We start from the raw sequence: 14,388 nt of genomic DNA on the forward strand, positions 1-14,388 counted from the left end.
TCATAGATTGGAGTTGATTCCTTTTTCTATTGACAAAGAAACCAATTAATTGTAAATAGCTGTTAAAAAAAAATGTTTAAGTCATATGACTTAATCTACAAGCGAAGAGCAAGACTATAACTACAATCTACAAATATAGTCAAATGATTTGAAAATTTCGAAGTATAGTATTTTATCCTCTCTCACACAAAAAATATTTATATACATCATTTTATCGTTTTGCATGTTGAAATAAAATTTTATGAAACAATGTTGAAAATATACTCTATTCAAAATAATCTCTAAACAATTGTTAAGTGAAAGCACATCTACCCATAAATTTCTTGTATTTAATTTTCTTTTTAAGATCCCTCAATTTATATGAAAAATCTTTAACAATTTGTAAAAGTGATTTCCTTTGTAGTAGTCTTCTTATTTCTTTACTTGAACTTAAATTCTAGTTTATAGAATCAGTTTGTGACGTACTTACTTCCAAACATTTAATAACCATGGGATTAATCCCTGCAAGCGTTTGACGAGCAAACTCTTCGTCTATCCTCCACGCATCATCATCCCCTGAATCGCACATCATATGCATAACACCATCAGAAGAGTCTAACTTCAATTGCATTTTTGTGACCCAGCTTGTATCACGGTTTAATATTAAGTATGAATTTAACCTCACTTACTGCTTATCATATTGGGTTTTGGAAATTTTAGGATCGCTTGGTCGTTCGTGTCCAAAATTCCTTTTACCATCTGAAAGGGAACGATTTCTTTGGCTATACTGATTGTAATATCGGCTGGCAAGTTAAGTCCCTTACTTTAGAGACTTTAAACCTCATTCAATTTGCAAAAGTCTTTCTGGAGTACATTTAGACTTCTGACAAGATCAGAAACGAACTTCTTAGAGAAAGCTCTGAAGAAGTGGGCTGGAAAGTCAGAAAGACTAGCTTGAGGGAACTTCTCATCTGCCGGAATATAGAAGCCTGACGATATAACTGCTGCAAAACTACACTCCTGCTTTCGAGCCTCAAAAGCGTGATCTGCAAGGAAAAGAAATGTTAAAAGTTTGCTATGATGCAAAGCATTTTAGACCATTCACGGCGATTGAAGGAAGCCAGGAGAGATAATATAACTACAATCTATGAAAATAAAGGTCTAAGCTTTTTTATCCGTACGAATAAGGATGGATGGTGCCAAAAACATCGAGAATCGAGAGCTGTGTATCTGAAAAGATTTCATTTGTAAATCTAGTAAAGAATGTATTGTTTGTTGTTCTTTTGGATTTAATTGTGTAGATTTTTATATTACTAATGTTTCAGATCAAATATCATGATCCAACATCAGGACAAAAAGAACATGTAAGAAAACCCTAACGTGGGCAACCTAAAAGTCTACACAATCGAATCCAGTAAAATTACAAACATATCAATATGAACTGTAAATACTTCATGAATTCAAGAACAAACATATCAATATGAACTGTAAATACTTCATGAATTCAAGAAAACCGTATTTTCAATTTTGTTACGGGTAATCCTAAAATAGGATTACTCACTTATTCTTGTGCGATTATGGCCAGTTCTATATCTCCGCGGATATGGGAAGTCTGGGGATCCTTCGAGGACTGGCCTCTCAAGTTCCTTCCCCTTCTCAGGGTCACCCAGATCATTGTAAAATTCATAATCATAAACACGATCCCACGGTTCCCTCTTTCCCGTACCATTTCCCCTCGCTTTCACCACCTCTTCCTCCCTCCAACGCACAAGCCCTACTGGTGTTTCCGCAGGAGATAGCTCTGCAGACATTACATATTTCCACACTTTTGTTAATATAATGCTTGATTCTAAATTTATCTTTAAATATTTCAATGTTTTCTACTCAAACATAGATTATAAAACGTATGAAGTAGATAATAGGCATCATACATTATTTGCAAAGAAGATTCGCTCTTTACACAAACTTGAACAAACTTTAGCCATCCATGTAGGATAAACCCAAGAATTACACAGAAAATTAACATCTCCTTGGCCAGGAACGTGGATGCAAACATGTTTGAGATAAAACTCTCGAGCATGCTTGTTTATCACAAGTATAGCTCCAGGAGCGCCATACTCAGTGGGCCAATCGAAAGTGATTTCGTGCTCTGTATCTGTAACAGTTGTTCCCAAAGATGGCCAATTCCAGTCCAAGACAGCCTTATTAGGGCTAACTTTACCTTTACCAGTTTCTGCAATATAAATAGAACACAATTTGTTATTACATATCAATTTGCAGCGTATATGCGTCTGTATGAAAGAAAAGTAAGGGATGCGTTACCATTATCTGTTTGATCACAACTGATCAGATGAAAAAACACCTTTTTATTCAGAAACTCGGCTAACCTGTCTGCAGCACTGGCACTAAAATCTTTAACATCCAAAAGCGATGCTTTTCTCAAAACTACTTTGCTATGAATTTTGGAATCTCCTTTCTTATTGTGATGGGAACTTTTGGAAAGCCTGTTCATTTTTTGTGTCAAAATGCTTCTAAATGGCTGCCTAATAATTCTGTTGTGCCCAGCGGGTGCTTCTGTTCTTACAAATTGCCGATATGTCCGCAATATAAAAGAATCCTCGCCAATCAGTCAATCACTTGTGGAAATCTGTCGCAACATAGAGAGGTCTGGCCAGTCATTCATTTGTGGAAATATGTCGCATCAGTCAATCACTTGTGAAAATTTGTTGACCTCAGAGAGGTCCCGCCAATCAGTCAATCACTTAAGAGGTCCCCCAATCAGTCAATCGCTTGTGAAAATTTGTAGTACCAGGGCTCACCCCTGGTACTAGAAAAGTGGCCAGACCCTTATCCACATGTTCGTCATAAATTTAACCCTGATTGGTTTATTAAACACTTCAAATTTCATAGAACTACAATGAAGTTTAGGTGAAAAGGTATCATTATCCGGCTCTTTCACACGCGTCTAGCTGCGCAAATTGATAGCTCATAGTTTAATTATAGGGGAAAGAACCTAGTAGTTGAGCATGTATCAATTGTTGTGAGGGTTGTTGATACCTCTTGTTCCAAAAATTGAACAAATAAAACCTATTGTTTGAAACAAAAAATATCAATTTTTGTTAGGAAATGTACCCACAGTTGTTAGGAAATTTACCAATAGTTTTTAAAAAATGTACTAATATTGTAAAAAGTAACCAATCAGGTGATGCCATGTCAGTGGCACAACTATTGGTGTCTCTTTTGCATGCCTATTGGTCTCACTTTTTTGGGGGGCTGTTTTGGACACCTTGGCAAAAAACATGCTGATGTGGCATCATATTTGATGATGTGGTCTTGAAACCTTAGTTATAAGCAAGGGACTTGCCAAGTAAGCTGCTGTAAAAAAATCGAAGTGATTTGAAATTTCCAAGTAGGATTTTGAGAAGCACGAAGTTAGGGTGCACAACTACTGGGTCCTTCCCCCTAGTGAAGATTTTTTCGTTATAATAAGATCTATTGTTTTGTAATTAGATATTTTGTTATAATAGTAACATTTTTTTTTGTTATAATAAGATATATTGTATAATAATAAGATTTGTTTTCTTGTAATTAGATATTGTTTTGTAATAAAATAAATCAATGTCACTAGATTTTCACAATCCATTTGTCTATCTGAATAATGCTTCTAGATTTGATTGTGTAGGAATTTTTGCATCAACGTTTCAGACCACACTCTAATCTATCACCAAGATGATAGTAGAGACCATTAGGAGAAATAGATGATATTGCAGACCAAGCCACAATTAAAAGAGTGAGAAAGATGGGGGGAGAAAGAGAGAGAGAGGGGGAAGGGTGTCAAGATAGGACAAGTGACAGTTTAGGATAGGGAGATGAAATAAAAACTAGAAACAAAAATGAAAAACAACAAGTTAAAAAAACAATATAGAAAAGTACAAAAATAAAAAAAGAGACACCAAGGAACAAAAATATGAAATCAAAGCGAGGAGAGCCAAAATAAATAGACCTAAAATAAGTTAAATTAAATAAAGTAGAATAAAAAAAAACTTAGCAAGAAAATAGAAGAATCAAATAACTAAAACTTATACAATTAAACAAACTGAAAGTCAAGGCAAAGAAAGAAAAGAGACAACCAAAAAACTAAAGAATAATACAAAAGCAAAAATTGAGAGAAATCAAAAGGAATAAAACTAAAGACAGTCTCTTGAGCCCATTATGAGAAATCTCTCCTTCTTGCCTCATATGGAAAATCTGGAAAGAACGTAACAAGAGACTCTTTGAAAATAAGGCAAGGAATATAGAGTCAGTCCTCAATTCCATTGAAAGCTCGATTGTGGAAAACATTAATTGCAAACTAGCTCTTCCTCCCAATTCTAGAAAAGAGTTTACGAATTTGGATGGCAAAATTAGGTTTAGGTGGAATGGTCTGAAAAATCCCCCTTTTATAGGAAAAAATAATTTTGATAGAGTAAATGTCGTGTGGTCCCCTCCGAAAGAAGGTTGGCTTAAATTAAATTTTGACGGTGCATCAAAAGGTAATCCAGGTGCTTCTAGAATTAGTTGCATAATAAGAGACCACAAAGGAGATACCAAAGGCAAATTATCCATCCCCATATCCCCGGATACAAATAATATTGCAGAATTTAAATCCCTCCTAATGGGTCTTGAGGAAAGTTTAAGAAGAGGAATTAAAAATTTAGAAATAGAAGGGGACTCTGCGATCCTTATCAATGCTATTAGGACAACAAGTACCCCCAATTGGCATCTACAAGCATTGCTAGCTAGAAAAAATCTTCACAACATTGGCACTATTTGATAATTATACCTATAGACACATTTACAGGGAAGCAAACACTGAAGCAGATGCCCTATCCAAAGCAACGACAGAAGGACTAGCTCAAAATTGATGGGTGGATGATCTAAGGGTTATAGAGAAATTTTGAAAGTTTTAGAATGACAAGGAGCAGTTGATGAAGGCAGTGCTCTATTTTAGAAATCAATCAACAACAATTTCAAGGGAATTAGTGGGAACGAAAGATTTCAGTAAAACTGGGCTTCTTGAAATTCATTGCATTGTCAATGTAGTAAACAGGGCAATCAGAGTTGTGGGATCATGGATGAAGGAAGAGTTCAAATTGAACAGAGCAGAGATTATGTGGCCAATTGAATCCTCAATACAACCTACTGGTTTCAGAAAGTTTATAGTGGGAGTACCATCAAATGTCGTGTTTCCTACATTTATAAACATATCAAAGTCAAACAAACATCAAAATTTGAGGGATCCAACATAGATGTATTTAAGAGAGTTGTGGAACATATCCATTGTCATTTTGACTATCAATTTCAAATTTTTGATGAGAGCAAAGAAAATCCAGACTATAGTGACCTCATTGACCTGGTTGCAAATAAGACATTCGATGCAATTGTGTGTGATATCACAATACTCTTAAGCCACAACTCGAAGGTAGATTTCACACAACCATATACTGATACAGGACTGGTAAACATGGTGCCTATTAAGAAGATAAATTCTTCTCGTTGGGCCTTTATGAAACCATTACATTATCCATGTAGTTGACTGCAGTGAAATTTGGTTTTCTTACTGCTTTTCTTATTTGGCTATTGGAGTAGGACAAGAAGATGCTTTCACAAGAGAGCCTACCAAGCAACTTGAGATGTATCACTATTTATTACGAAATGGCAAATATCTTTTACTTGATATCGGGCACGAGTCTTCAAAACCTCCACAAGTATTGGAGAGGAAGCTGAATCCTTCAGAATAGGAGGATAAGGAGCATTCTAGCTTATCTGATCTAGCATTTTTTAGTGGGGACAAATATAGGGTGATATGGACTGGCAGCTGCATGCATGAGCAAGGATTTGACAGGCAAATATGTTTGCCTAGTCAGATTTAGTTAAAATATGGGATTGCATGGTTATATATATATATATATATATATATATAGAAAGTAGTGTGTATGTATGTTTATTACTATGTGTATACCTATGCATACAGGTATATAAATACACAACATGAAATTGATAAAACATAAAGACAAAAAACATAAAAAAAAAAGAGAAAGGAAAGGCTAGAAAACAAATATACAAATAATAAAATGCAAACAAATACAAGGATAAATACACACACAAAAAAAAAAAAAAAAATTAAAAAAATAAATAAATAAAAAAAATATATATATATACAAGAACATAAATGAAAGTGAAAGAAAACTCAACATAAAACAACAAAACACACAAAAGAAAAGAAGGAAGCAAAATAAATTAAATCAAATAAATAAAAAGTACAATAAAAAAGTAAAGACAAAAAAAACAAAAAATAAATAAATAAATAAGGTGAAAAAATAACAAGGGGAAAAAAGAAAAACACAAAGACAAAAAACCACACACACACACACACACATACATGTATATATATAAACAAAAAATGAGAAAAGGCAAAGACCAAGAAGAAGAAACCCACAATAAAGCGAATACAAAAAGGGGGGAAGGAAAGGAAAAAGGAAAGGAAAGGAAGAAACAAAGAAACAAAGAGGAGGGGCAAGGCGAGGAAAACTAAATGATTTCCAAGAGATAAGGATGGCGAAGGGAGGAGAGGGATATAGGCACATGAGGGGCAAGCTAACCAAGAGACAAGGAGTCACACCGGGGAGGGAGGTGAAGGAGTAAAAAGAAAGACAAGGTAATCCAACCAGGGAAAAAGTCAAGGACGGGGATGATGAAGATTTTATATGCTAGAAAGGAATGGTTGCCATGATGCAATGTACTTAAAATACACCCCTCATCATGATTTACGTTAGAGGGATGGTTATTGATTTCAATGACCTCCTTGAGTTTTCTCTTCAAGAAATTATCTTCCTGGAACAATATTTTCATGCTTTCAAGACAAATATGGTACTTGGTGGATCTAGAGTGCTCAACAAGAGCGGATTTGAGGATAGGTTCATATTTAATGTTAGCACCATGTTCCTTGATTCTAGTGCCAAAGGAGCATCCTGTTTCACCAATATAAGGTGCACCACATGAACACATCACCTTGTAGACTCCTAACTCCAAGAGAATGTCCTTGGAGTCTTTGAGAAGGGGGATCTGGTTCCTAACCAATGAGAAAGGCTTGAAGGCACAATGAAATCCTTTCTTGGAGAGGATTTAAGAGATTTGATGGGAGATGCCTTCAATATATGGCAGGGAGAGACACAAAAGGTCATAAGGAGGAGAGTGGGTAGAATGCAAGAAGAATCGAGATTTGGCTTTGTTAAGGGCTCTGGAGATGTGCTTGTTGGAAAACCCATGCAATCTAAAGATGCAACATAGATGGTCCAACTCTTAGTCTAAGTGGAAACCATCACAAATACGATAATCCCTTAAGGCCAAACTTTTGAGAACCCCAAATTTTTTTTAGGGGTGGTGATGCGATAAGGAGTGAACGTAAAGGTTATTGTGGGTGGGTTTGTGGAACACATGATAACCTAGAGAGCTGTCAAATTTCTTAATGAGCAACACATCCAAGAAAAAAAGTTCGTTATCAGATTCCATTTCCATGGTGAAGGAGATGAAAGGGGATATGTTGTTGAGGTGGGACAAAAACTCCTTCTATTGGCATTGTGTTGTCATTGATGTCAACTGGTATAGGATGGCAACCGGTATGGGAAATGTATGTGCAATGTTGTCATTGATGTCATCTAGTATTACTGTCATGGATGATAGCCGATAGTTGATGCCAACTGATATGCAAGCTAGAGTCATCGGTATTCAAGTTGTTGTTGAGAATGAAAAAATTGGTACCCACGAACAAGTGGATGAACATGTTAGTATACATGTTGGTACTAACTAGTAAGATGATGACCGGTAATCTTGCAGAGTGCACAGGTCACCGATATGCTAATGTGATGCCATCTAGTAGGACTCCCATTAGATGAAGAGAAGACTAACAATGAGTGTGCCCAAACTGGATCACATGTGCTTGTTTGAACATGACAAGGATCCACTCCCACCGGTAAGTGGAGCTTATCTCCTATTACGCATGGAATGCATCATATCCCTTTGAGAGAGGCAGGAGATTGGATGCATAGACTGGATGACAAATGTGAATGATGAGGAAGCCTCCTGACCTTAAGATCATAGATGTGTACCGGATCTATAAAGGCAACATGTTGAGTTACCAGTATAAAGAAGGAAGGACATGTTTGCCATCTTGGCAAACCGGCTAAGAGGAGGATCAGTCAAATGATGAAGAGTGAAAAGTTGGAATAGCTGCAGATAGAGGACATTGTAGGATTGAAGATGGAGTGAGTTGAAGGTTGATGACATGGTTTCATCAAGGTGGTTATCGGTAAGTATGTCCACCGATCACGCTGACAAGGTATAGAGGTGTTAGGCTCTCATCTGATGACGATGTGCATGAGGTGTTTTGGCAAGAGTGATGACCGGTGAAGGTGTTCCACCAGAAGAGAAGAAAGGTGCAAGGTTGATGACAGATCGGTTAGGGTTTAACCAGCAGGGTTTGTGAATTGTGGATGAACTTGGGTATGGGGTTGGTCGATGATCCTATCTGAATCGACACAAAGGTCTAGCTGGAATGGACACCGATAGTAATGCCACATGGAGTTGAAGCGGCAAGCACACATACACAGGTCGGCGTGGTGTGCTGATGAAGTGTCTGTTGGTGAGGTAGATGGTGGGAGGTTGACATTTATGTCGATTGCATGATTCATGGGATGTGAAGCAGAGATTTGTGTCTCGATGAAGAATAAAGATCTACATGATGTTACGAACAAGGAAGGATATCCAGTTGCAGATCTGACCAGGGAAGGCAACCAAGGGATCAGTCAATATGATTGATAGAAGTAGGTTGAGGAACAAATCCGTGTTTTCTAAACTTAGCAAATGTGTATTGGAAGCCACGAGATTGGTGGAGTTTGATTGATTTGTTGCAAGTGGTTGATCTCTGGAAGGAGATCTGATTGGATTTAGTTTTCCTCGAGGTCGATGAAGAAACCATAACCGCCTGAAGTTTGAATTGGTTTTTGGCGGAAATACTTGATTATAAATATACAAGTCATAATTGATGATGGCATTGCTCGATAGAATGTGTGTGTGCCTCTACAATTGAAGAAATCAGTCTGAGTCATAGTGGCGAAAATCTGAAGTGACTGTGTATTGAAGGAGAAACCTATAAGGTGTGTGTGTGCGTGAACCGACAGAGTGTGGAAGAATAGAGAGAAGATCCTACTGGTACAAGTGTGCAGAGTGAGTGTTAAAAGAGACCTAACAAAACTGAAGAAAGTAGTAGAAGGAGAAGAGACAGAGAACAGGGAACCGGTAGAGTTTGAACCAGTGTATTAGCAGCAGCAGGTGAAGGTGAGTAGAGAGAAGAGGTGAGAAGAAGGAAGGAGAGGACGAAAAACTAGCAGAGAACATAACAGAGGCAAAGTGATAGAAGGAAGAGGAGGAATCAACCAGTAAGGCAAAGGAGAAGTAAAACTGGTAGGGTGAAGTGTATGCAGTGGTTACAAGACTCACTTGTATCCAGATAATACTTTTGTATCTGATGATATTCATTGTAAATCATTGAGTTGTTGCTCAGTGCAGGGGTTGTAGCTCCTCTAGGTAGGTGCCTATAAATAGTAGGGGTTGGTGTTCCTGGGTTGGTGCCCTAAATCAGGAGTGGTGCTCCTTGAGTTGGTGCCCTAAATGTTGTAACTGAATGTTTCATTGTGAGGCTAGATTGGAGAAATAGACTCTAGCAACATTTCTCACTGAGGTTTTTCCCATCTTGGGTTTTCCTCATATAACCAGTGTTATGTGATGTGCCCCCTTTTGTGTGGTTGTATTGTGTAATCTCTCTTTATCCTATTGGTAGGTTAACTTAGCTTTAGATTGTTAACTAGTAATCATTCTTAGTATTAAAAGGGTAGAAAGTGGAAACTGCTGATTCACCCCCCCTCTCAGTGGCATCTTGTGTCCAACACCTTCAACTTTTCCAAGCTGTGGGGCCAACACATGTTGGTGTCATCAACATAATGTTTCCACCACCTTGGTTTAAGAGGATAGGAGAAGAGGGTAGTTTCTTCAAAATTCTCCATGAAGAGGTTGGCAATGAAAGAAGAAAGGGGGGAGCCCATAGCCACCCCCTCAACTTTCTCATAGATCACATCTTGGATAGAAAAGAAAGTGGATCTCATGCACAAATCCACCAAGGTATCAATCTCGACATTTACCTTGCACCTAACTATCTCAATAGAGTCGAGAATGGGAACCTTAGTGAAGAGGGAGACGACATCGAAACTCACTAAGAGGTCTTGACTATCGAAACGAGCATCTTTAGTAAACTTGACAAAGTGGGAGGAATATTTGACACAGTTTGATTTTCCCATGAGAGGCGAGATGAGCTTAGAAAGGAAAGAGGCCAAATTATAAGTGGGTGAATTGATGGTATCGACAATGGGCCGCAAAGGAATACCCATTTTGTGAATTTTAAGAACCCCATCAATGTGAGAGATCACTTCTTTAGTGGGAAGAAACATTTTTTGGTAGCATAATCGAAGGAAGAGCCTAAAACAACGACCTTGACCATGCTTTAAAATTTTTGAGCAAGGATTATGGGAAAGGATTTTATAGCTACTAGTGTGAAAAAGAAGGTCTCGCATTTTAGTGACATAGTCTCGTTTGTTCATGATTACCGTGACATTCCCTTTATCAGATTTCAAAATGATAAGATCATCATGGGTGGATGTGGGCTGGGAAGACCCGCCTCATGTTCTGCAGTGGGTCTACACGAATGGCAGATGGAAGGACATCACGATACAGGTAAACCAGACCGAAAATAACAAGGTTTTTCAGCCAGCTTCAAAATGCTTTCAAGGTTTCTTTGGGAACAAACGCAGTGTGACACGGAGGCAGAATAACAATGGAAGGAGATTCACTCAAGGGCATTTTAATAGTGGTGTGAATCAAGGGAATTATGAGAAGCAATTCAAGGGCTTTTCAAAGAAATGGTCTTTGGATCTGGGCAATCAGCAAACGTTTGCTAGGTTGTTGGCTTGGAAAATAAAGAGACTATGGCTAGGGTTTTTGTTTCTTCACAGTAGGTGGGAAATAAGGTAAATGTGAACCTCAAGGAAGCTAGTCCGGAAAAGGTAAGTAAGATACCTTCTGATCCTATTATGCCTGGGGTTTCTTCATCACATGTTTGGGCTCCTGTATTGATCTTTTAGGTTCCTATGTCAATAAGAAAGCGAATTGTTTGCATACGAATGATATTTCTGGGGAAATTTGGGGTGATCAAATTAGTTTGTTAAAGCTTTATCATAAATTGTAGAAAAGATGGGGGGATATGCATTATTTTCAATTATTGTTTGCTAATGCTTTTATTATTGTCTTTGATTCTCCTTCTTTCAGAGATGAGGTATTAAGAACTTCATATCATTGGTTTGGAAAACATTTAATTTCAATTGTGTCTTGGAAACCTTTTTTTGTTCCTTCTTGGTCTAGTTCAAAACTTATTCCTTTTTGGTTTGGTTTACCTAAATTTCCTTTTGAATTTATGGATCCAAATGTTCTTGAGAAAATTAGAAATACTATTGGAACTTTTTTATCATCTAAAATGGACTTTGTGGAGGGGGAGGTTTTGGTAAAAATTTGTGTTCTTATTAACCCTAACAATGTTTGCCCCTGTATTTGTAATATCAAGTCTCATGATGGTATTTGGCACTAGCCAATTGAGAAATTAGATACGGAGCTTCTTAAGTCTCCTTTACTTTTGGATGCTCTGTTACTTATGGATTTTAAGAAAAACTAGCAGGTTGTTGGCTCTGTCCCTAAATCCCTTATTAAAGATAGTTTGTCAGTGGGACCTTCGGTTGAAGGATGTGGAAATGTCTCTTCGCATAAATTGGTAGAAACAAATCACATTAATCTTGAAAATAATCCATTGTGTCGTAGTTCTAGGAAACCAAATGATCACACTTTGAGTTTGGTCTCACTTTCATCTTTACTGAAGTCATTTTCTAATAACGTGTGTATAGTGGATGGTAATCCCCCCATGAATGAAGTAGATAATCCATTGATGATAGGTTGCTCTAAGATGCCAAATAGTCACACAAAGGGTAAGGACAACAATTTGTCTTCATGCACTCAAAATGAGGTTTTGGATTTTTCAAAGAATGTGAATTTAGATAAAAATGCAGTGGTTGATATGGAAACTATTAAACAGGTACCTGCCATAGGTTTTCCTAATGATGCTTCTTTAGCTTAGGAAATTAAGAATTTGGTGTCTAATAATTCCCCTCTGAATGTTGAAGTTAATATGGCTAATGAATCTTCCTTAGGGAATAGTAATCCGTCAGAGGTTGTCCCTGTTATTATGCCAGATGAGAATCTAGTTGAGCAAGTAAATGATATTTTTAACAATCATGCACATCAAATGGATGAGGGTATTACTAATAGAGTTGTTTGTTCAATTGAGAATGATTTGGGGGGTATAAACTCGACCCTTCCAATTTCTGCATCTGCTAATCCTTTTGCAGTTTTGGCTACAATAGAGTTGGGTTTTAAAGATAATCCATTTATCTTGGCTTCTCCAAAGTCATGCAAGAGTTTACCAATTATTCAAACAACTCCGATTTTTTCGCCATCGATGGTTTCTCCTAGGAGAGGTAGGCCTCCAAATAATCTTAAGACTCAAATAGAAATTGATGTTGGTATTCAAAAGACTTTGTCCCTTTCCCCTGCTGGTGGGAAAGGGAGGCATTCGGTCTCTCTTGGTAGGCCTAAGAAAACATGCCTAACTCTTGTAAGTGTAAAAAGAAAGAGGATTAAAAGATTTGTGACTAGTCCTCATGTGACAAGATCAGGGGCTGTGAAATGTAATTTGCAAGGTTGCTTTGGGGAAAGCAAAAATTCTCCGATTAATGGGAAGAGGGGAGCTTCGGCCTCCCCTCGAGGACAATGAGAATTATTTCTTAGAATGTTAGGGGCTTAAATGCCCCTAACAAGAGATGCTTAATTAAGTCCCAGATGGTTTACGGATTCTTCCTTTTTTCCTCTGCTTATGAAATGGTGGAATTTTGCTCCTTTTTGTTCTGAGTCCCGTATGTTTTAGATTGCTAAGAAGTTAAGTTATTTGAAATTGAATATTAGGGAATGGAATATCTCGCATTTTAAGAACATTTTTTAGGAGGAACAAAGGATTCAATATATGATTGAGTGTCTTAATACTCATGTGCTTCAACATGGTATGGTGCCACAAATTTTTGATGAATTGAAGTCACTAAAATGACAACTTGAGGAGGTGTTAGCTAGAGAGGAAATCTATTGGAGACAGAAATCTAGAGAGTTATGGCTTTCAGATGGTGACAGTAACACTAAATATTTTCATTCTTCAACTAAGATTAAAAGATGTAAGAATAGGATATCTTGTATTTAGTGTCAGAATGAGAATTTATTGACAAAGCCAGAGGACATTGCTTCAGAGGCAGTTAGGTTTTTTAAGTCATTATTATCTTCAGAAAATGAAAATCTCAGCAATGATATTATATCTAATATTCCTCCTTTAGTATCTTTGGAATACAATAAGATGTTGATGTCTCCCTTTTCCTTATAAGAAGTTAAGAGTGTTGTCTTTTCCATGAATCTAGATAAAGCTCTAAGACCAAATGGTTTTACTCCTTTATTTTTTCAGAAATGTTGGGATTTTGTGGGAAATGATGTTTTATTGGCTCTCGAGGAAGCTAGGAGAAATAGGTCTATTTTAAAAGAACTTAATACTACAATGATTGCAATTATTCCTAAAAAAGAGGATACTAAGACTTTTGCTAACTTCTACCCCATTGCTTTATGTAACACTTTGTATAAGATATTTACAAAGGCAACTTCCCTTAGGTTGGCAAAAATTCTACCTAGGATCATTTCATTGGAGCAAGGTGGTTTTGTTCCCGGAAGGGAGACGAAAGACGGTGTAATTGTAGCACATGAGGTGTTGCATTCTATTTCCACCCAAAGAACCCTAGCCATGATACTTAAACTAGACATGATGAAGGCTTATGATAGAGTAGAGTGGGGGGCTTTATGTGCTGTTCTTGAGAAGTTAGGTTTTTCCAAAGCTTGGGTCAAATGGATTTGTGCATGTATTTCTTCTGCAAGATTCTTAGTTTTAATAAATGGTTCTCCTTGTGGTTTTTTCACTTCCTCTAGGGGTTTGAGACAGGGAGATCTCCTTTCTCCGTTTTTATTTATTCTCCTAGCTGAAACCTTTAGTTGGGCTATTAGGGCTGCTAAAGTGGGCGGGTTTTGGAAAGGTATAAGGATTCAGAATATTCCTTAGAGTATTTCTCATTGTCTCTTTGTAGATGATACTCTGTTATTTGGACATGCTTTTTTAGTTGAGGTAAAAGT

The 14,388-nt window shown here is 37.1% G+C and overlaps 1 protein-coding gene across 1 annotated transcript; it reads right to left on the reverse strand.

Moving 5' to 3' along the window:
* Positions 1 to 436: 436 nt before the first annotated feature.
* Positions 437 to 2,491, reverse strand: LOC131858904 (linoleate 9S-lipoxygenase 1-like). Its single transcript, XM_059212384.1, has 5 exons — positions 2,302 to 2,491; positions 1,946 to 2,212; positions 1,541 to 1,780; positions 820 to 1,025; positions 437 to 598 (listed from the first exon to the last, which is right to left on the reverse strand). Exons 1-5 carry the CDS (start codon positions 2,489 to 2,491, stop codon positions 437 to 439), a joined length of 1,065 nt encoding a protein of 354 aa, XP_059068367.1.
* Between the last annotated feature and the right edge of the window lie 11,897 nt (positions 2,492 to 14,388).

The sequence above is a fragment of the Cryptomeria japonica genome, chromosome 2, assembly GCF_030272615.1.
Source record: "Cryptomeria japonica chromosome 2, Sugi_1.0, whole genome shotgun sequence".
Classification (NCBI taxonomy): domain Eukaryota; kingdom Viridiplantae; phylum Streptophyta; class Pinopsida; order Cupressales; family Cupressaceae; genus Cryptomeria; species Cryptomeria japonica.

Coding starts and splice junctions, on each gene's coding strand:
- LOC131858904 (XM_059212384.1), bottom strand. CDS start 2,491: ATGAACAGGCTTTCCAAAAGTTCCCATCACAATAAGAAAGGAGATTCC. Junction 1,026..1,540: donor CCATAATCGCACAAGAATAA/GTGAGTAATCCT, acceptor TTTTCCTTGCAG/ATCACGCTTTTGAGGCTCGA. Junction 599..819: donor ACTTTTGCAAATTGAATGAG/GTTTAAAGTCTC, acceptor ATGCAATTGAAG/TTAGACTCTTCTGATGGTGT.